Genomic DNA, 24035 nt, shown 5'->3' with positions numbered 1-24035 from the left:
TAAATGGAGAATAGTGCTCTAGATGCAATTCTAATTCCCATTTTCAAGGCAATAAGGCCCGGTGATGAATTTATAAAACATTGTATTTCCTTTTTTTCCCCTCTTTAGCTGTGGAGGTATAATCCAATTGAAAAGGAGCACCGCAGCTAAATGAATGTAAAGCAAACACCGTAATACTGTTGAAATGCAGTTCTTCAGCTCTACTGTGATACTGTGGTGCTACTTGGAAATGAAAATGTTTGGGATTTAGAGATTACACTTGGACAATCAGCACCAGAAATTAAGAGTATGATAAGGAAAATAAACAAATGAGTTTTGCAAAAATCACTACCACTGAAAATCTCTCACTTGTCAGTGCAATAACAATTATCTGGTCAAAAAACTAAATTATCTGTATGTGTATGTGCACTGTCTTGGAATGGATGTGGTTTAATCCGGATGCTGGTGTGGCTCAAACCAGAAAGAAAAGAAATGGCACTATTGATTATAGATTAAAAAAACAAACATACAAACAAACAAACCTACATATCATTGTTTTTATTACAGATTGTATGTCAGGACAAAGGTAACAGCATCTTCATTTATTCTCTTAAGTATTGAGAATAACGATTTCATGAACACATGCAGGATAAATGAAAAAAAAAAAGCCTCATTGTAATGGATTTAAAGTGATGACATGAAATGCATTCAGTAAAGCGTGAATATTAATGCTGCCTGCTGTGGCTTGTATCCTCCCTGGAGCATGCAGAGCAGCAGCGTTTGTGTTTTGTTTTCGGGTGTTTGTCTTTATAGCAGCCACGAGAAATTACGACGCGCCTCACCTTATTCAAAGCCGTGCTTGTTTGTTTGTTTGTTTGTTTACAGCTCTCACTGTAATCGCTACACGAGCCGTAATTTAGTCACGCGTTGTGCAAAAAATCAAACAGTGCAAAGATCAGCGTCAGGCCCCCGCCCGGGTGATGTGAGCTGACTCAGACAAGATGGCGTGTGCAAGCGAAGCCTTTTCCCTCCCGTCTCGTCTCGTCGCCGTCACTCGTCGTATCTTCTTCTTCTGCTGTTGTCTCTGAACAAGGTGGCGACCAGAACGCCCAGAGCCGCTGCAGCTGCCGTCCCCACCAGCACCGCCTCCGCCGCCGAACGCACCTGCAGGAGACAAGCGAGTGACAGGCGGAGGGTTAAAGGTGCACTCCTGAAAATATTCGACCATGCACATTTTGATTAGACCCACACTATTTCTGGGAGAGTTTCACTTGTTGGTGAAAAATGAGCCTTTTCAAAGCTCTGCAGCCCAGTAAAACTCAAATGAACAGTTCGTGCACATGTGAATGAAGGCCTTTTTCAGCTTCATGCATGTAAAAGTTATGTTTGATTGCCAGCTACTAGTTGCATTGTGTCCAAACCTCAAATAATGAATTTCAGAGCTTGTTGTGGGGTGACAGTGATTCAACAGGGGGCGCCATCTTGCAATCACATACTGAAAAAAAAATATAGGCTACGTAGCAGCAACATTAACATCAATCTAATACATTTTATCAGCTTTACCGCAGCGAAACAAAAGAACAAGCTCATTTTGTTATAATTCCTCCCAAATTTGAGCTGTATCCTCCAATTTAGTGCCATTTGTTTTCCCATTTTCTATAAAACGGCTTCTCCTGGATTATGGTTAATTTTGTATAGCGACAATATGGCGAAGGTGACAGATGTGTTGAGTGGCTTGGTTAAACAATCTCGCATGAAAATAGCAAATCAGCTCGGCAATCATCTCCTGCTCTTTGAAATACTGGTAATCACAATTTATTCAACGCCACATCTGCTTCTTATCAGCCGCAGCAAATTGTATTGGATCTATGTATTGTTAAAATGAATGAGATGTGTATTTGCTAAATTGATCCAGCCTCCAGGTGCAGACTCTCTCCAGTCTGCACATCACTTTGATTGATAAAAAGATTTCCCACTGAGACACAGATGAAAAAAAAAACACCTCAACTACTATTATTATGTTCTATTAACCTTTATGCCATGAGCTGTGAAGTGTGCTTTTGTTTCTGCCTCTGTTTGGTTAGACAGTTGTCAAAGACATGTTGCAGAAAAGGTGCAATAAATGTGGCACACTGTCTGTAAAACCATGGCCAAACGGCAGGTCACCTTGCTGGCACGAGACCTGAGTTTGGTTAGGAGTGCTGGCCACCTGCTAGTACATAAAATAAAACAAAATAAAATAATGAAACAAAAAATAGAATAAAATAAAATAAAATAATGAAATCCAAAAAGGAAAATAAAATAAAATAAAATAATACAATGAAATAAAGTAATGAAATCCAACAAATAAAATAAAATGAAATAAAACAATGAAATAAAATATTGAAATCCAAAAAATAAAATAAAATAAAATAAAATAATAAAATCCAAAAAATAAAATAAAATAAAATAAAATAAAGGAACAAGGACAAATAGAAGAAGACTGACTGAACCAACTACAAATGTTCAGATGTTATTGAAACTATTGAAACTTGAACAACTGCATGCAGTTTTCTGGTGGCTACCAGCGATTTGTAAAAGGCCTCAATGTTCTTTGTCTTGTTTGCTGATAAGTGGAGTCAACAGTGAATTTTCAGACATTAAGAAGGGGTCTGGTGAGTCGTTCTCTCATATCCCTCCAGGAACTTGCCAACTTTTAACTAACCAAATCCAAACTGAATATTTTATGGCACCCTATTATAGATGATAAAACATACATTGGTGGTAATTATAAAGAGGAAACAACAGCGTTACACATGCAGATACCACATTTATAACACGTAATACTGCATCTGAGGTGTTATGATGGCAGACTGGCAAAGTAATCACTGACATGTGCTCATAATATATTGAGGAAAAACAAAAATATGAACAAATATTACAAGTTTGCAGCTTCTACTCCATTCATTTGAATATTGACTTGCACACATTCACTTTGTTTTGTGAATTCAGATGCAGCACACAGATGTTTGAGTATCTTCTGCGTGCACAAATTTTGACATGAAGCCTCTCAGCTGTTTTGCCTCGGTGATACATCTAAAAAGTCATCACAGGTGTTTGAGTCCGTGCAGGTGCACTGTCAGGCCTTTTTAATTTATGCAGCGGTCATCAGTGGCTGGAGGTCACCCACCTGGCGAGACTCCGGCTTGCCGTATCGCAGCTCCGTCACAAAGTGCTCGCAGTTGTGTGTGGCGACGTTGTACGGGAGGACCTGGCCCACCGTCCTGCAGGCGTCCCGCACGATCACGCCGGGCTGCCGGGGGTGGCACTCGTCATCCAGCAGGTTGTTGACACGGAAACTGTGGGGGCCGACCACGTCCCAGACCTTCTCCCGCTTCACCTCCGCCATGTCGCTCTCCAACACCGACACCAGGCTGCTGAGGAACCCCGAGTCCTCGCCTGGCAGAGTGTGGAACAAAATACAGAAGCAGAGGGAGGGAGACAGAGATGGAGGGAATGAGCGAAAGACAGAAAAGAAGAAAAGAAAAATATAAAGAGAACAGGACAGAGAAAGAGAAAGAAAAAGTCATCAGTCACCTTTGCAGATGTTGACTCAATGTCAAAGGAATTTTTTTTTTTTTTTTAAATCAAGGGCATAGGCATAACATTGTACATCAGCAGAGGTGGAAGTAACTAATTACATTTACTCATATTTATGTAACTGAGTAGCTTTTTATGTACTTGTACTTTTTGGATTATTTTTTTGAAGTCAGTAATTTTACTTTTAATCATGTACATTTTTGCTTGAGTTTTTTTTTTCTCCTTGTACCACATTTTAAATCAGATCCATTACAGAGAAACAAATGATCAGTGACAGATTGTGTCACCTTTCACAATAAAAGCTTAGTCAGCAAAGACAAAAAGAGGAACCTGCTGGATCTACTTTTTTTTTTTGTCATGTCCAAATTTCACAATAAAAAATGTGTTTCCTTATTGTGTTTTTACATCCAATTCCGTGTATTTCAACAAATAATCCAAACTTAGTCTTGATCGAATTAGCACTGCAGTGCATCTTAAATAGATGTGCACCATAATCCAAATTTGGTTTGGTGTCATTTAACCCTGTAAAGCCTGAACCATCAAATAATTGACTGAAAATTCCAGTTCTTTGAAACTGGAGCCATTATTGGTCCAACTAAACAGCCAAAAAATAAATAAATAAATAAATTCCCAACTATGTGTTTCAATTTGTATCATATTTGGCACATCAGGCAATTGTGCTTGAATTTTTTTATTATTATTATTATTTTAAACAAACAAAAACATCATAAAACACAAAAATTCTTTAACACATTGGTAATTCCAAACATATAAAAGAACACTTTTCCTTCCAAACACAGAAAATAACACTTTTTCTATTATTTAGTATTATCTTTTTATTATTTTGACCAATTTGGTGAAAATGACCTCAATATACCTGCTGTGTTAAATTTAAGACAGCCATTTTCAACACGGATTTACAAACAAAAATGTTCAGTAATTTCATATTGCATCAACTCAGTAATTTTTCCTATCGATGTTTCAGTAAAAATTTGCTGTACAAATGCTGTACAGTTGATGTACAAGGCTGAAAACAATCATGTCTTAAATATGACACGTGCGGCTTTATAGGGTTAATTTCCAGTCCAGTCAAAGCAGAAATTGTTCACTTGCACGGTGGAATGTGGTCCGATGCTGAGCAGCAGACGCCTTTTGAGAAGGTGCTTTCCTCAAGTGTATTAGGAAATAATTGAGACTGAACGCTGTGCATCACTGGCAAATGAGCTGAATTGTCCAGACGCATTTAGAAATAAATGAATTGAAACCGCAGCGACACTGACCGTGACTCTTGCACATTTTACAAGTTGACTAAAATTCTTGTTTGGAGAGTTTGGAAGGGTTCCATATGCACACACACACACACACGTGCACACACAGACAAACACACACACACTGGAGCTGCGTATCGCAACCTTGGTTTCTGCTTGGCGCTCTTCACTGCAGCCTTTGGAGGTTAAGTGCTTTGTTTACAGGCATTTTAACATTAGCTGCTGAGCGAGAGCTGAGCATGAAATCAATAGCTAGGCCTGCATTGTTGAGAACGATGTTGGCATTTTATAGGGGCACAGGAGGACAATATAATTATATATTTTTTTTATTTTTTTCACTGTTTCTCCCAGCATCCATGGAGGCAAGTTTCTTTCCAACCATTTTATCATAGATAGTGAAATTACCAGTATTTAGCCCACCAACAGATATACGAAAACTAAAGGTAATGGGGGAATAAAATATGGTTTCTCTGCCTAATCCTTGGCCGTATTCAGATTCACACAATTCCAAACATGATCACATCATATGCAGGCGGGTGTGCAGAGCAGCTAACATCTGCAGTCTGGAGCAAAGTCGCCGACAACATTATGACAGAAAAAAGGACATCAGTCAGTAAAAAAAAAAAATCTTACAATGCCACAATGATGGAAACCCAAAGAAGAACAAAAACTTGAATGAGATCAAGTGATCTAAAGCTCAAATAAACCTTGGATTTGTGCTTCAGTGCTGAAAAAACACCTCCGGAAACTAGAACTAGAAGAGTTTCTGCTGTTTTTGTTATATTTTAGGGGTCTGTGCATTTCAGAACATGGGTCATCCTGTATGCATCTCCATTGCAGTTCCCTGTATTTTGGCAGAGTGCATGTACGTGCATGAGTGTGCATGTGTGTGCATGTGGGTGCTAGGGGCTTGCACAGGGGAGTGGGGAGTTGCTGCTGTTCAAAATTCCTCTCATTCACCAAACGTACAGCAGGTTCAAAGGCAGTCTTGTAGAGTAGATACACTAAATATATGTACTGTATATATTAGGGGGTGGGGAAAAAACTGATTCACTAAAGTGCCATGCAAGATTTTTTTTTTTTTTTTTTTTTTTTTTTAAATGTTTTTGGTTTTCCTGAATCAATTTAGAGTAAAGATGCTGGTATCATATGAAACTGTCAGTTGTCATGCCTGGTTGTCAGTAGGAGACGGCTGCAAAGTTTGGCTATTGGCCATTTCCAATGGGATCCCTTGACCTCTGACCTCCAGATCTCTGAATGAAAATGCCCACCTTCTGCTAATCCCATGCAGTTCGGGCCACAAACCCTGCAGTCCACATGTGTTCTTGTGGCCTGTTGTAAAATGGTGTGTTTGTGCAGACTGGGGCCTAAACAGTCTTGGAGCTGCATCAGTTGGCTTTGACTGGAAAGCTGAGACTATGACCTATAGTGACCTCTGGGAAAATCACAGCCTCATGAAACTTTACAGCCACAAACTAGAGAGCGAGGCCGTTCAGAGGACGTCTGGTTCTCCAGGTAGACTGACAATAAGGGGGAATTTCTAAGCAATTTCCAGAATGGAGGATAATTCAAAAAACAAAAATCGCAATACTTGTACAATCGCAATACACACCAAATCGGCGCCCAAGTATCGTGATAGTATCAAATCCGGATATATTACCTCAGCCCTTGCATATATGACAGTAAATTCACTCACTAGGTGGTATCATGTGAACAACTTCATTTCCTCCGATGTAGACAGCCCAGTGCTCATACGGCCCCCGGAAAATCTCTATCAGGTCCCCGGGCTTCGGCTCCTTCTCAAACTGAAAATATTAAAAAGAAAAACATATGAATAATAAACATGACCAAGACACGCAGTCAGTGTAAAAATAAATGGACAGTGAAGTGAAGCTGCCTTTTTAACTCAAGGCTGTACATGGCATGCACCGTGCACAGAATTAGGGCAGGAATTATTAATAATGCGGCGATGATGAAAGCGTTGCACGGTCGAAAAAAGGGCTTCAGGCTTATTTCGTCAGTCCCATGTTGCCGATCTGCAAAAACATTTGACGCGGGAGAGTCCAGGAGCAGGTGCGAAGATTTTTAACGTGCAGAGAAATATGTTGAGCTGAACTTATTGTTGCATTATCTGCAGGAGAAAATGGACTGAAACAGGTGCTGAAGAACCGACAGGCTGCCACTTCTGTTCATGGTTCTTTACCGGCCTTCAGTTTCCACCTCTCACTTCACATATACACCATTAGCTATAAATTTTACTTGAAAAATATTGCCGGAGTTGTGTAACGACCCACAAGACTTTCCTTCTCCCCTCGTGATATTATGTTACAGCCATAAAAAAAGTGATGCAATGTGTTCAGGGCATGAATCATAAAACAATAAGGGCAACAGCAGCGTGCACAGTTTACTGGGAAATGAAACTCACAGGGGGGAGCGGGGAGAGTTTCATCCACCGGTTCCATCCAAAATACTCAGCATTTGGGAGATTTTTTTTATTTTTATTTCTATTTTTTTTTTTTTTTCAAACCAGCAGAGCTTTGTGGCCCAACTCCTTCATATGTTTTATAGCTTGTATTATCTTCACTGCCTTTTATTTGCTCTGGTTCTCGTCTATATCATGCACCGTGCTGCTGCAACTTCCCACAAAGAATATTTAAGTAATTCCCACTTTAATCTAAACATAGGGAAATCTAACTTGTCTATGCTGAAAGATTTTACTGAGAAAAGCAAAGAATGGTCATGGTTTTTGTATGAGATGTTTTTTTTTTTTTTTTTTTTGTTATTCTAGTTTGTAAGCTTCCACATTGACACTGGAAGACAGAACAGCTGACTTTTCCCTTTTAAAGTTTTAGGTGTGAAGTCATGTTTTTGTCTGATTTTCCCAGTGTTACTCCAACATGATGCCACGCTGCACCGCAGAGGCTCGGTGACATGACAGCCGCGGCTTATTCTTGGTGCTGAGCCACGAGAGCTTTACACGTTTGCGAGACAGTCCAAGAAGCTTTTACGAGCGGAAGAGAAAACACAGCGCCGATTCTAATGAAATAATAATAATAATAATAATAATAATGATAATATAACAAGGCAGCGTGCAGCAGCATCACACTCACCAGGACTGGGGCCATGGCTGCGCTTCTCGCCGTCTGAGGGCAGAGCGAGTAAACGGCTGATTTATAGCCGCTGAAAGAGAAACCTAACTGTGTTTCAGCTTGTGTTTCAGAGGAAGAGCTGTTCACATGGTCAATAAACGGAGCTGCGGATACACAAAGATTAGATAAAGGTCGTGTTACTCAACGCTCGGCCTCATTTGGACCCATTAGAAAATCATTGACTAGAAGTTTGTTCTTTAAATTTGGCTGCAGGGCGTTCACTTCAGGAGCTGCCAGGGAAGGATTAGGTTTTATTTCTTGCTGGAGTCAGTCATATTTTAGGTGTAATGATTAATTAATTGCATCAAAACATTGATTGCAAATGCGATTCAGTCTTTAAACTGAATCGTTCACATTGTGGTGATCTAACAGAAAACTCAGAATTGGAGCTTTTTTTGTCAAGATTTTTCTTTAAAGTACAAAATGTTTAAGTGAATTTTTTGTGTGATTTGTGCCGAACGCCTGCGTCAAACGTCAAACTTGAAAACTTGAACGACTTTCCGACTTTTTTCGAGAACGTCCGCTGCCGTTTGGTGTTATTGCGGCGTGTTTTTTGAAAACTGAGCATGTGTGGTAAAATTGATGAACATGTTTTCTCAGTTGGCTTGCATTTTGTCTATTTTTCGTGTGTTTTCTTAAGCTGCAGTGTATTGGCTCTCAGGGCCACCGTAGGCGCCCCCTAGTGGTGACAACTAAACATTGTCGGACTAACAGCGCTAGCCTAGTTTTTCACACAAGAGAAAAGACAGTCTTGTTGGAAGTGTTTATCTTATGAGCATATAAAAAAGTTGAATTAAATCATAGATGTGTTTTACAAAGTCAAATTAAACTGAATCGCTGCAAAACAAACAAACAAACAACAAAAAATAAAAGGCATTCTTACATTTAATTGTGAATCAAACTGAATCTCTAACCAAACACTTCTGCCCTCATTTTCGGCAAAAGCGTTGTCCAAAGTGCGTAAGGTCACATTTATTTGACACAAAATAAACCTAAATTTTTCCAGGACCGCACAGAGAAACGTCCCTGCAGCCTGTCCTTCACTTCCACATGATTTTCCTCTTGGTGTCCATGGTAACACACGGTAAAAAAAAACCCGACAGGATCATTTACATGCAGTGCAAGATGGACAGTTAGCCCATACACACACATCCTTTACAAACATACACTCAGCAAGCTGATTACAGAGGTGTATTTTTTTTTTTTTTTTTTTTTTTGGTTAAATCTCATGAGCCGTCGCTGAATTGCCTTTTCACCGAGCCGAGCTGATAGAGAGCGTCAAAGATGGACGGCTGGTTAATGAAGCTTCCTCCTGCAGTAAATTAGTTTGTCAATGAGACGGCTGACAGTGAAACGCTCAAGGTCAATAAACTCCACGTCTGCAGCGTCTTACTTAGAGACTGGAGGTAAGCAGCTGATCCATGAGGTGTGTTTTAACACCAGAGGAGCCCCGTACTGGAGGCCAGTGCAACGGCCAAGACTGGTGTCCGCCCTGCATTAGCTGTGCACCAAACGGCATTAAATATATTACTCTGAATGTTCGAAAGCTGATTCAACCTAACGTTTTTTTTCCATTTTGGGCATTTTAGCCTTTAAATTTGGTTCAGGACCACGGAGCCGCCAGGATGCCCAAAGTGCCTCTGCTTTCTGGAAATAAGCACAGCACACCTAAAACGGTTTTCCAGAGAGATGAAGCGATATTCAAATTATTTACAGAAAACTAACAAAGGCTGCAGCTGACAAAATGTAGGTAGCTGGTGAACCTAATTAAAGTGATGGCATGTGTCCACAGTCCTTTCCACGCTTCCCATTCATTGTCTATGTAGGAGGCTGGACAATGCATTCTGGTTGTATTTCATTTCGAGAGACGGGGCGTCGTGTCCATGTCTCCTCATTTGCATAAAGTTGAGGTCTAGGCGACTTTATGCAAATTAGGTGTCTGGCACGACTTAGGCCACCTCTTGACGCTCCTGCGAAACTTTTAATCAAACTTTTAATCGTTGATCTAAAATGAAGACGGAGCTGCAGGGTTTGTTTCAAAAGGTTTCAAAAAGAGCCGACGTGTTGATTTGGTTTGAAACCTGGGAGAGGCCGGCCCACTTGTGGAGCGTTCGTCCAATCAGAGGCGGCTAGGGAGTGTTTGCACTGTTATAGGAGAGAGCAGCTGTCAGTCATCAGGAGCGGCGTCAAACACGCGCCCCTGCGGACACGGACCGCCAATCAACCAGAGGACGCGGGTTCAAGTCCCTGCGCTGACAAGCATCTGTGCTGTTCAAGTGTCCTTGAGCAAGTCACTGGATCCCCAACCAGCTCCAGGGCTGCTGCTCTGAATCTGACCTCCGACCTCAAGAAAAAAAGATGAAAAAGGGGAAAATATTATGATTATAACCCTGTTTTTTGGTGTTGTCCTGTCTTCTGGTTGGTGTATAAATAATGAGCTGCAGCTGTCAAAGTTTTTTTTAATTCATCAACACGGCGGGACACCCAACTCTGAGACCCACCTGAGGATTTGAACTCAGTGTGTTAGTCTCTCCGACGGGTAGGAAATAAAATGACTTTGTCCTTAGGCAAAGGAGACATGAATAACCGAGTTAAATGTCTCACATTAAGAGCGGAATTAAATTGAAGTGCTGTAAATGACACTGAAGCAATTTGTTGCTACTCTTGTTATTATTTTTTAAATTATCATTATTGTGAAGTACTGTATGTATGCAATCAAAACCGAATTAATTTATCCTTTGCAGTAATATGGTTCAAACCACACACTTCTCCATCCTTCAGTCAACCGCAGAAAAGAATCTGAGACATCTTAAGTAAAAAATTAAGCTGTGACAAGTTCATCTGACGTGTTGAAGTGCTGATGTCATTTTAGTTGCCTCGTGTTTTGACGCAGCAGCGACACGTCCGCCTGTCCACGCCGATCTGAAACGTGTCAAATCATTTTCCATCCACATTAGCCTTTTCAGAGCCAGAGCGCTGAAAATACTTACATTTCTTAAAGAAGTGTGCCTGTCATGTCGATTGTTTTGTTTCCAGGCAGGATCACATGACTATCACACCTTAAACATCACGACAGCCTCTGTTTTCTCTGCCTCACTGCAACGCCAAACCCGCATTTTCAAATTTTCGGCTGCTTCTTTGATGCATGAAAACATAATTTTATGGAGACATCAGGTTTTATTTTCAGATTTCTGTGGATTAGTGTGGGCTTGGTGTCAGTGTTGTGGCATTATCGTGTGAGAATCCCAAAAATCTGGCACGCCGGTGGTGAAAGTGGCAGGTGGATTTTTGGGGATTCACCAGCCACTGTGGCCTAGAATGAAAAAAAAAAAAAAATATATATATATATAGAAAAAAGAAAAGGAAAAAAAGTCGTCCTTTGCTTCACGGGAAGGCGTCCAGGCCAGCAGACATGGAAGTCGCCTTGTCCCCAGATCCTCATTAAGCGCTAAAAACAGGAAGCGCTCAATCAGGCCGGCGCAGGGATCCACCGGCCTTTTAGCTCTCCAGGATGTTTGGAGAAATTCCCCTCACTTTGATCAATGCTGCTGTGCTTTTTATTGAGCACAGCTGGAATACAGTACGTCCTGCACCTCGGCCAAGACCGGCTCTTTTTTTTTTTTTTTCCCCTTTTCTTTTTCTTTTTTTTTTTGTATTTTCTCTCTGCCGCTCTGCTCTCCTCTGGTTGTCTTCACCTCATTGACAGCGGATAGAAGCCAGGAGAGCGATCTGACACCAAACATCCATCTCTCTTCCTGTCTGTCAGCGCCGCCTTTTACAGCAGCACCTGTTGATCCGCCCGCCGCTCAGCGTCACCTGCCCGCCCCTTCACCTCGTCCCTCTGCATCACATTTTTCCTCTTTCTTTCACTCTGCCTCTCTACCTCTTTACCTCTTTTAGGACACAGTGCCAAATAATCAAGCAGAAAAAAAATGTTGCATAATCTGAAATTTCACCTGAGTAAAAGTCAAATTTCCACTGTAAAAATCTCCAACAGTAAAATCAGTCCATGCCTGTTTTGTAATAACATCACTGCTGGTGTTTCTTTTGCTTATTAAATTAGTAAATTAGCCGTAAAACAATTCAACGTAACCCATGAGGGCTGCTTTCTCTCTCTGCGTGAGTCAAATTTTCTAATAGCTTCCTGTTTTGCTCATCAAATAGGCCTCACCTGTTGCTCTTCAGGCTGGATGAGGTTACCATGGGAACCGGCGGCACCGCACCGTGATGGATTCTGGGTCACGTTTGCGTTCGAGACGTCCTGGGAACCTGGGGGGAGGTTTCAGTTCCCTCCGAAGCGTCATCGCAGAATTTGTCAGTCGGATAAAATAAAATAAAAATACTGCAGTTTGTGTGTTTGTTTGCATTTTTCAGGTTTTTGCAGTAGTTTCTGGGCGAACTTGGGGTTCAGAAATTGCTGCCAATATACAATGAGACCACCCCTATGAAGGGTTTATGAATAATTAGGTTCATAAATCATAAATAAACGATTATAAGAAGAGTTTTCATACATAAGTGCTGGCTACCGAGGATGGCTGATGGCAAAAAGGAAACAGAAATGATTCAGTGCAGCAGGAACTTGATCTTGCCAAAAAGTGTTATAATTTGTTTATAATTGTTTAATGATTCACAAAGTGTTTACAACCAAATTGATAGTGTAATTATAAACCTATACATAATCGCTTTTATTGTAACGTGGTACCCAGAAGTCACTTTTCCTACCTGGGACCAGGGACTTTCCCAGGCGGTCTTGAATGCACCATCAGTCGTTATGTTTCCTAGTTAGATTGTTTAAGGTCATGGAAACTTTTGGACAAAATAGTTCCCTAAAAATGAAAAGTCCTAACTAGTGGGGAGGCCCCCGAATCCGAACCCATATTCAGCAAGTGACGAATAATGGCTTCCTGCTAAATAAATCATCCTTCTGAACATTTTTCTTAAAATTCATTTGTAAACGATTCATGCAGTTTCTTCACAATCTGAGTTCACTTGTTACAGATCACCCTGCTTTGGCTGTTTCTGACATCCGGCTCTTTATTTGTGTTGACCCGAAAGCCATGTCTTATCTTGCCGATGGAGATAGACCAAAAGAATGGACAATAACAGTCCCAGTGAGGAAAAATTCGGAATAATATTATATATCTTTTGATTTGCAGAACTCATAGTCGTTACAGAGGGTTTCCTAGACCTTTATATTGTTAATAAGCAGGAATTTCAGTTTATTTGTGGTTAAAATCCAACAATTAAAAAAAGAATAAAGCACTTCTAATTTAAGCCACACCCACTTTTTTCCTGAATCTGAATCCAAATTATTTTCCAAATTATTTTTTTTATTTTTTTATTTTATTTTTTTTATTTTATTTATTTATTTATTTTTTATTTATTTATTTATTTTTTATTAATCATCCTAATTCGACGAATCATTTTGAAGGTTTGCTTCATGAGAAATACATATTCTTTAAAACATACTTTAGGAAATATATATTCATTTCATAACACATGACCTATTTTTTTTTTTTTTTATTGTCAATTGCTAAGTGACCCTTTAATTGAGCTACTGTCACTGATAATTCAAGCAATTTCACATTTTGACACAAACCCATGTTATAAATGTACACACTACAAGATGCGCACTCTGTAATGGGCAGGATTTAAAATTTAGCAGCAGCAGAAAACCTCATCATCATCAACTTTATTCATTCAGAGAAATCCAACTAACATGATCACATGGAATATAACTTTCAAGATGAACTAAAATTCAAGTCAGGACATCACTGAGGAAAAGGTTTATGACTTTTTTTTTCTTTTTAATGACTCCAAAAATGGTTAAAACATCCATAAAAAATACATAAAATCCTCTGTAAGCCCAGTAACAAGAATAAACATAATTCATTACTTTCACCTTTGTGCCTTTTGCGTATGTGAGTCACACGATCAGAGTCGGTGTGTGTCGGTGTGTGTGTTCATCACCGCTTTCTCTCCATTCTCTCCACCGTCCCTCGACCACCCGTCTCTCACTCCTTCACTTTTGACCTCTGACCTCTCACACACGCAGGAATGCTTTGAATACGCCAGTGTGTGTATGTCTGTGTATGTCAGTGTGTGTGTGTGTGTGTGTGATGGGTTTAATCAGAGCCAGAGGCAGAAAGCAGGGCTCTCGTCTCGTCCTGGTTTTCATGTCTGCCCCCTCTTATTCTCCCTAATCCTCTCCCTGTGAGTGCAGCCCACCTCTCCGCTGTGAAACCCCTCGGTAAGCTTCAACCGCCGGACTTTCCCTTTTCCCCTCCTCCTCCTCCTCCTCCTCTTCTTCCTCCTCCTCCTCTTCTCTGGATGCCAGCAGTTGAATCTCCTCCCAGTTTGCCCCACTTAGGTCCAGGCAGGCAGGCAGGCAGACAGGCAGGGCCGTGTCAGATGTTTCCTCTTTGATATGCTAATACTTTGCCCCTTTTTCATGTCTTTTTAAAGTATTGACTGGTAGCCGTGCGAGCGCAGCAGGATCCTCGGCCCGGTACAGTGCACCGCACAGAGCGCCCTGCTTAGTCAGTGATTTGCAGCCCTTTCGCCTCGGAGGAGAGACGCAAATCAATCACCTGATCACAAAGCATGTTCGGGAATTTCAACCCGGGTGACGTGTGGAGAGGCGATCTCCCGTCTTCACAGCTCACAGAGCTTAAAGAGAGCCTCAAACGCACCAGTGAAAAGGCACAGCTCTGTGCCTTTTTCCTCTGGAAGTGTATACATTTATATATATCCAATATCCGGGTTTAAGCTGCTTCAAAATAAAAGACCTGGTGGTGAAGACAGCCAAAGCACTATCATCCTTCACAAGAAACCCCAGCTTGTCTAGATTTTATATGAATGATCTAAAGCCCAACTTTTATGGGAAATTTATTCATTTTTACCCATTTTCTCCTCAGGGATCAGTAAAATATTTCTGATTCTGACTCGAGAGCTGTACCTTCGTTTCCTCAGTCGAACCAGATTCACCTGTTCAAAATAATAATTTGACGAGGGATGTGCAGGACCAGCTGCCTGTGCGGCTTACAGCTACTTTTCCTTTTTCTGATCAGCACCAGAAATAAGCCCGCTCTTGAAAGTATTTTTAGTTTTTAATATTAATATTTATTTTCATTCTTTGTCTTATTCTTCTTCTTATAAGATTGTAATAAACTTTACTTAACTTTACGTTACTTTAAAGTTAGTGTCCTATTAAAGGTGCTCGATGCAATATTGATGACCCTTTAAACTCAATTGACAAAAAAAAGTGGAATAAGCTTTTTTTTTTTTCAAAATCAGGATTGCATCAGTGAGTTGGGACGATGATGAGAACCGTGTAGACTCAATCACCAAATTACCTGCTTATTTCACATTTTTTTTCACATTGAGTCTAAACGTCCTCACTTACATCAACCCTTCTATCAGCTCATATAATGAAAATTTAAAGTCTAACAAATTTTTTTTTCAGACGGCTGGAAAAGGATTTTAATTGCTGGCCAATCTGAGTCGCCGACCCAGAATGCATTGCTACCGTGCGGCTTTGTTGGATTAATGAGGCGGCACACGGGTAACTCTGATTTAATGAAGCTCTTATAATTTAATTCTTTACTTATTACACATTAAAAATGTAAAAGGTTGCAGTGAACACTGACTATAAAAAAAAATGCTCAACTTGAACAATCTCCATCGACCGAGAGGCTTTACAACAGACAACGATGATGAAGATGATGATGGTGATAGATTTATTTTTATTTATTTATTTATTTATTTATTTATTTACGATGGATTACTTTGATAGATTATTTTGAAACATTTTATAGTGCTGTAGTTTCTCATTTTAAGACACCGGAGAGAAATATTAGCTTTCAACTACTCAAGTTAGTTTAAAAAAAAAAAAAAAAAAGAGAAAATCAGCCTAAAAAAACCCATTTAATTCAACGCTAGATTACAGATGTTAATCCCCATATTAAGGTGTTACACCAGGTTATAATAAAATGTACTCTTCTTGTGATAACGTGACGCCACGCCACAGAGCTGATTCTTTACATTGCAGGAAGATGAATGATGAACTTCTGTTTTTCTCTTCCAAATCGGGCAGATGCGAATGCATGTCTCAGATTTGGGATTAAACCCCGCGGTGCCAGCTCGGCCCGTCCTGGCCGCCGCCTCCCGAGCCCCAAACTCGACCACGGGGGAGGCCGTAAATCATGTCTGCTGCTTGGCTGAAGTCGAGGACCATCGGTACGGCGGTTAATTAAACCCAGATCAATCTCAGCGCCACCGGTTCTTTTTCGCTCTGTGTCCCACGGTACCCCGTCCGAGCGAGGAGGAGGAGGAGGAGGAGGAGGAGGAGGAGGAGGAGGAGAAGGACGAGGCCCATGATGTTTGCTCAGGGCCAGAAAAGAGGCTGCCACTCATATTTGTACAGAGGACAAAGCCTAGCAGGCTCTCTGGCACCGTTTGAAAGACGTGTTTTCACAGCGCGTACAGCAAATACAACTGTTCACTTTTTTCTTTTTTTTTTTTTTTCTCCTTCATTCCTCCCCTCTCCTCGTCCAAAAAAAAGCCATCGCCAAATTTCAAGGAAAATGAGTTTTGAGGCCGTTGCCATGGCGACGGGTCAGCTCAGCGGGCAGAGGAGGATGGTCGGGGGCGGGAAGGGGCCAGAGTTCACATCTGAGTCCCCGCGCAGGGCATCTTATTACTGTGGCACTGTGCATAATCACTCCGAGATGCTTTCTTCGACGCTAAAGAGAGAACAATGATACCGAATGGGAGGAAAAAGAGAAACTGATTTTCTACACGGCGAAAATAAACGAGTACAATTCTGCGCATTCAGCGGCTAATTACGTATGTGTCACCGAGCTTGTTAACTTCATAGTCGCGCAGGTTTGTCGGCCAAAGATCTGCTTTCGTTTTTTTTTTTCCACGGGGCTTTGAGGCAGCCTCTATCCTGCATCTATCTATCTCGCTCTGCAAATAATCCGTCATCCCGGAGCCAAATTAAAACAAAACTGCCAAGACTGATGAGTGGGGTTGGGTTTCGGAAGCGGTTTTATTGAATCTGAATATGCTTTCGTGACTTTGCACCCTTCCAAACCCTTGTCGGAGTTTTTTTTTTTTTTAAACATAATTTGTCGAGGGAGAAAAAAGGCAAAGAGAATTTCAAAAACGAGGCCCGATAAGAGCTTGTTCATCTCACTTGTGCAGCCCAGCCTTGGTGGACGAGACCGAGCCACAAATACTCTCATTTAGTCTGAGAACTCTGCCCATGGTTTTCAGTGCCTGTTTTGATGCAGCAGACACACTGACAGGGGGTCTAGGGGGAGTGTGTGTGTTTGTGTGTGTGTGTGTGTGTGGTGGTGGGGTCATGACATCATGCGGCTGCTGCCTAATGATGTCATGAGCTGCCTGAGGAAGAGCTTGAAATGTGCTGCAATTTAGTCGCTGCTTTACCAAGACTATTTTATGTCCATTTCTTGCTTTGATAGCAAATTCGCATTTTTTTTCTTTCTTTTTTTTCTTTGCATTATAAGCTTTCCCACCCACACTGTCATTAGTGGGGGACAGGAAATGTGATGGGCGTTTAATAAATCAGGGTCTGGTTTCAAAATTGATCCAGGCTGCTCCAAAAAACCCTAATTTTTAATAAAAATGAGAGCAAATATGATTGATTTTCCCCAAAACGTTTCCTCCTGGAGATGGAGCAGTGGTGCTACAGTAAGCAAACACTAACAAGCTGGACTCTGTCTGCACTGAAACAATGGCGTAAGCCGCTTCAGCTCCTCTATTCTTCTGGATTTTTCCCTGCCAAGGATTTCCATGAGAAGATGAACATGAGAGGAGACGAGAGACGGGAGAAAAGAGGCCCGTCATGCCAGCCTGAGTTGTCATCTCCATAACTGAGATGACATGCCAGTGTGTGGCTCCAGCTCCGGCCACAGAGGCTCAGAGAGGCTGGCAGGATGGGGCTGATGGCTGTTGTGAAAAGGCTTCTGGGTCCCCCGCGCAGACTTCCTGCTCCGGGCCAATCGACAAAGACGACCCCAAAACACGCTGTACCCGGCAACCCCAGGAACTGATGTGACCCTCAATGCAACTTCAACCTCTCCCCGGAGGCCGTGGCCTCAGTGAATTCAATCTCTGTGTGTCCGATTTGATGTTGATGTTGTGCTTCTTTTGCATTTTGCACATTAGAGCTGCAACTTGTTATTCTCATTGTCAAAAAAAAAAAAAGTGTCAAAGTGTCAAAAATACTGTAAAATGCCAAAGTAATGTCTTCAAATTGCCTCTTTAGTCTGACCAGCAGCCAAAGAAACCCAAAGTATTCATTTTTAAATGTTATAAACAGAGGAAAGTGACACGATCTGAGCATCTTAATGAAGTTGGAATCAGCAAATGTTCGACATTTGTGCTTGATAAATGACTAAAACGACTGATTGGCTCAACACTAGTGCAGATTTACAAGACGGTGGACATGAACAGGTGCCAATAAACTGTGTTGGTGTGTGCATGTTCGTGTGCATGTGTTATAGGAGTGTGTGCACCTGCAAGAATGTGTGTGTGCATGCCGTCTGCAGATGGCGATATGTGTACCTCCTTAGTTCTGTTTTTTTTCCAGCGCATGTGTCTTGATCTTCATCTTTATCATTATATCTCTGTGTGAATTTATATCTTTGTGCATGTTTTTCTTTGTAGGAGTGTGTCTGTGGAGGAGAGAGCAAACTGTTCGGGGGTCAGTAAAGTCTCAGAAACCAGACCAGACAGCGGATGGTTGATGATTCACAGACAGAGCTGAGATCTCGTCCATGGAAACTGAACCTGCTGCAGGGACGGGAACAGCTCACAGGTGCCCAACTGCCCGTGACTCACTCAAAACGTCATTTTCTTACAGTTTTATTGGAACGGGAGAGAAATGCAACGACTATTTCAGCCTTAAAGTTCAGTTTAAAGTTATATTCTGTGACATTTTTATATAAACAAATGTCAGTTTTGCTACCAGTGATTCAACCTGTACCCAGTTTAGGAAAGCCGGCGCATATCTGATCTAAACAGCAGCGAAGGCTTTCCTGGGAAAAATCCTCTGGCACAAAGGACGGGATGTGTTTTATGTCTGCTGGAAATAAACAGAGGAAGACCTGGGTCAGACAGAGGAAAGAGCGCCACCTACAGAGACAAACTCCACCCGAAGAAAATCCCAAGGAGTAAGACGTCACACTCCCACCCACGCTCTTTGACTGACAGGTGATCTCTGGGAATCAGATTCAGGTTCATCGCCAAGGAGGCTTAAGAACACACCAGGAATTTGCAAACACTATAAATCAATAATAAACAGTTACATGCAACAGGTTTCATACGTCCATGCAGGCTCACTATTTGGCAGCATTGAGTAAAGTAAGCTCAGCAACAAGCAGATTTTACAGAATAGATGCAGTAGCTTGTTCTTGCCAAATAGTGAGCCTAAATCGATGTACGAATAATTAATAGCCTAATTATAAACGATTCATAAACCCTGTAAAAGGGGGTTCTTATTGTAAAGTGGATTCACTATATAAATATAATATCTGCAGTTCTGCATGCACTGGAGAGAGTGTATTTATTTGCAGGGAGTGTATGAGTGTGTGAGTGTATTTTCTACACGTCCAAAGATGGAGACTAATGCCCACCTATACACAAGTCTGTGCAGAACCGGCGCATGTTTTAGTTAGATAGCAGTTCACAGCTGAGTCATTCTGTGCCTATCTGTTACTACGCCGCTGATTTAAACCATGTCCGTTTGAGCGCCACAGAGATGGAGCTCGTAGAAAAACAGCGCGCTTCGCATAAGCACATATACAGATAACAACACGGAAAGATAAATGAAAAGAGAGGAAAGAATGAACAGCAAAAAAAATGACAAATGACAGTATTATTACCACATTACCACGGGAAAAAAAGGGGGCCATCACACACTTCATTCATAACTTTTACACATAAACTGATGCAAGCTGCACAGAAGTCGCCAAAATACAGAGCTGGGAATGAACGGTGCATTTTCCAGTTTCTGCAGATAGGGGAGAGTGGGGTAAGTAGTGCCAATTTTTACTTAAAGTGCCTTTAAAGCGAGGGGATTACAGTAATGCCTCCAACTAAAATATGCACAAATAGTTTAGGATGTTGTGCATCCCTGGGAACAATCACTTTGGATCTTATATATACTGTTTGAGAAATATAGCTTTCAAAAAAAAAGTGGTTTTGTGGCACAACTTGCCCCTGGTGCGGGGTAAATTGTGCCATTAGAGAGAATACACTGGGGTAAATTGTGCCATTGATAATTGAAGTAAACAGATCATTTTAATCTCACAAATGATAATGCTATATAAAAGCAAAACAAATTCAATACAAAATTATTTATTTAACATTTATTTATTATTTTAACAAGATCACAGGCCACTTTTCTATAACAAGGCCTAGTGCCACATGAACACATACCCAGAACAAAATAAAACTTCCAAAATGAGCACCTGCAAATCATCTTCATCTGAATCTGAATAGTTTTAATGATCAAAGGTAAGAAGACAATGTACAATAACAATAAAATACAATAAAGTAATATATAGTATATAATCACAAGTTGTGCCACAGGCCCATTTTGAAAAAAATGCATCCCCCAGCTGTTTTGAGCTAACATCATGCTAACTGTATAGACTCATGGTGTAGCTTACTAAAGTACTAAAACCTGTGTGAACTGTTTTCAAAGTTTTCTATAATTGTTCAAACACAGCAATCAAAAAACCTTGATCATGGAAATTTTACTTTGGAGGGCAAAAAAATGTTTTTTGAACTGAAATGTGCTTACCTCTCAAGCCATGTGTCTCCCTTCTTTGCAGGATGAGTGAAATGGATGCCTCTTCAAAAATATGTGGTCACATGACCAACTTCTTCTATGGTTTTCTAGATAACAGGGGTGGCACTACTTGCCCCTTGGCACAAATTACCCCACTCTCCCCTACCTGTGAAAAATGTCATTACATACATACAAACTACGACTTTCACACATTTATGAATGGAAGCTGGGTGTACACGTGCACAGAGCCATGCAGACGAGAGAAATAGGCAGAAAAAAGTGTGTTTTTATTGCTAAATAAGACCTAAAAGTCGCCTGATGATTCCATATGTATCCATTTGAGATGAAGTTGCACATGTAGAAGTGCTGGAATAAAAAAAAAAAAGAGAGGCAGGGAAAAGTAACAGAATGTCCTAGTTTAATAAATAAATAATAATAAGACTCACACACAGATGGAGATGTAGTATAAATACACTGCACGTATCTTCAGTAGATTACAATTAAAACTTTCCAGAGTCATTCTATAGGCACCGATTACGGCTTGAGCACGTCCACCGAAGGAAACGGTTCCCATGTCCAGTGTGCGCTGAGCTCTGAGATGAGGTCAGAGCGCCGCCGAGCTTATCGAGATAACGCTTGGACTTTCGCGGTGAGTCACTCTATCTACTGTATATCCGTCACCACCCGTACAAATTACTTTATGATAAGCCGGTGTTCAGCCGCCGGAGAAGGCACAACGAGCTATTGTTTGCCCGGCCGGCCTCGGCGCGAAGGCTTTTGACGGTTCAGGCCTTCACACCTTTTGTCCGCGAGCCGTCAGCTGACTTTGGCCGACACATCCTGACGCTGTTTGCACAAGGCCTCGCCACGGATGATTGATTACCCCTTATCTCCCCTTGGCGAATCAGAGCCTTAATTGAGCACGGTTTGGTTACAGATCCCTTTCTGTGTCCATTAAAGGCTTTGGCCGGCGCTCTGCCTTCTCCCCTCGCGATGAATGGCTGCATTCTGGGCCAGACCCCGCTGTGGGCGTGCCTTTGTTCCCCTGACGGATGGCTCTGGGTTGCTGAGCGGCCTCCAGGAGATCGTTACTGACTTGATCTGACAGCGCTGGTGACTGCCAGAGTCCCGTGGCCCTTCGCTGCCAACACGGACAGCTGCGCAGAGCGGGGCCGCCGCTCGAGCGCGCTGACCTCCTCTCTCATAACGCAGAACACCCACGGCAAAAACCCCGATTGCAGCTCGCACATTATCTGTGTGCTTGAGCAAGGCACTTAACCTCCAATCTGGTGGCTGACAGCACAAGACCGAGCTGTGGGGTGTGAGCATGTGTGACTTATGGGTGTCATTTTATCGATGCAGCGATTACAAATTCTGCACGTTCAGCTGAATCAATCTGCTGAAAGAAATAAACAGCATGAGTCACTTTGACGTCAATATGAAACTGAATTGAATCTCTCATGGTTCGTATAAAAACAGACCCAACGTCACTGAACTGCAACTTTAAAATCAGAGTTTTAGAGTTAAATCATTTTGAAGTCATTCTCTTGATTGATTTTTTTTTTTCACATTTCAGAGGAAATAGGATTATTGCACGTGTTTATTACTGGATATAAAATTATATATAAAAGCACTTAATCTAGGGTTGCATGATGCTGTTCAAATCACTCGTTGAGGGGTAAGGGGGTAACGGTAAAAATGCATAAAATCAAAAACTACCAAAATAAAACGGAAAAAAATGGATGTATACTTTTTCATAGGCCTCTATTAAACAAATCGTTGACTCGAATCACAGTTTGCAACTTCAAATTCAACTGAGTCATTCCAAAAAAGAGAAATCGTTCTTAAATCGAGTGCCTGCCGGTGAAATGTGAATTAACTGGATGAATTTAAAGCAGAGGGAGGCAGAAAAAGAGCGCAAAGGTTGTAAATGTCTGATATGTCCACTTCAGGAGGAGGAGTAAAATCTCTGTCAATGTAAAAGGCAGAGTGGGTGTTGTTGGTGGTGGTGTTGTGCTGCTGTGGTTCGGTGGGGGTGGTGGTGGCGGGGTTGGGGGGGCAGCGGTGGGCCGGAGTGGGCAAAGAGGAGGTGACCGTGCTGGCCGCTGCTGCAGCTTTTAATTGCCTCCTGTCTCAGGGAGCACAAGAGTCGAGGCTTTTTTTTATTTGGTACTACACAATAAAAGCTCTGTTTGGAGTTTATCTGTGAAAAACAAGAGCGATCCTTTCAAGCCGGGGTCAGCGGGGAGTGTTTGAGACTTTTCTCGCTCTGTGATGAAGGTCACTCACCGCGCTCACCTCCCACACACATTGTCTAGTGGAAGAGCTACGAAAACAGGAGCTATCCTCCTCTCTGCATTTGCCTTTTAGAAGCTTATCGGGTCCGCCTCCGACCTGGAGAAACTTTTTCATCGCGGCTGTTTTGTTTCCATTTTGACTCTAATGAATGATTTTCCCGTCTCGGTGAGGAACCAAATCTAATTACCCAAACTCTAAACTAAAATTGTTTTAGATACATGGGAAATATTGAAAGTTAAACATCATGGCAGCCCCAGTTATTGGGCCTTGCACTATATTGTAAACGCAGGGAAATTGCTTGTGCTCCGTAAATTACACTGTGTTGACTTAATTTGAATGCAACACAAGGAAAAAAAAAAAAATCCATCTCAACTAGTCTCATATTCTCCTCTGCAGTGGACATTATACAGCTGGAGCTTTATCTTCCAGACTGCACGCTGTCAGGGAAATCGAACTTAAGCAAGAGGACAGTATCAGTTTTATGTCACAGGTTTGGGTGCTGGACCTTGTGAACCTGAACTTAAAGGTGCAAAAGATGCCTGACACCTAAATTTCGACATTTTATGGAAGGATTCTTCACATTCAATTAGTTAAAAAAAAAAAAAAAAAGTTTTTCTTGTGTGTGAAGGCTTTCAGAGAGATTTTAGTGAACTTGAACTTTTTGAAGCATGAAATACAAGCTCATTTTATGATGTGCACATAGAGCTCATTCCCATTGGTTTTAATGGAGGACTTCAGGGAGGATAGTTAACCATCATGCCATGAGTGTGCACACACATTTTCACCTGGGGCACACACACGTCTCTGCAATAGAAATGAATCAGGGAGGTCCCAGCGGGTTGTCAGAGAGCGCAACCAGAAACAACACCTGACGTGCGGCTGCAGCCGAGCGCGAGCCGCCCGGAGCCTCGGGGCGGACGCTCGGTGGCGCGAGGCCGA

General features: G+C 41.6%; 1 protein-coding gene across 1 annotated transcript; it reads right to left on the bottom strand.

Moving 5' to 3' along the window:
• Positions 1-957: 957 nt before the first annotated feature.
• LOC115354394 (phospholipase A and acyltransferase 4-like) lies at positions 958-7951 on the bottom strand. The gene is made up of 4 exons (XM_030044777.1): positions 7937-7951; positions 6523-6631; positions 3149-3417; positions 958-1143 (listed from the first exon to the last, which is right to left on the bottom strand). The coding sequence occupies exons 1-4, from the start codon at positions 7949-7951 to the stop codon at positions 1030-1032; spliced, it is 507 nt and encodes a 168-aa protein (XP_029900637.1). The 3' UTR covers positions 958-1029.
• Positions 7952-24035: the final 16084 nt, after the last annotated feature.

This window comes from Myripristis murdjan, chromosome 22 (assembly GCF_902150065.1).
Source record: "Myripristis murdjan chromosome 22, fMyrMur1.1, whole genome shotgun sequence".
In the NCBI taxonomy this organism is placed as follows: domain Eukaryota; kingdom Metazoa; phylum Chordata; class Actinopteri; order Holocentriformes; family Holocentridae; genus Myripristis; species Myripristis murdjan.
This window is presented reverse-complemented; position numbering and strand designations above follow the sequence as displayed.

Coding starts and splice junctions, on each gene's coding strand:
- LOC115354394 (XM_030044777.1), bottom strand. Junction 3,418..6,522: donor TGTTCACATGATACCACCTA/GTGAGTGAATTT, acceptor ACACTCTGCCAG/GCGAGGACTCGGGGTTCCTC. Junction 1,144..3,148: donor GCAAGCCGGAGTCTCGCCAG/GTGGGTGACCTC, acceptor TGTCTCCTGCAG/GTGCGTTCGGCGGCGGAGGC.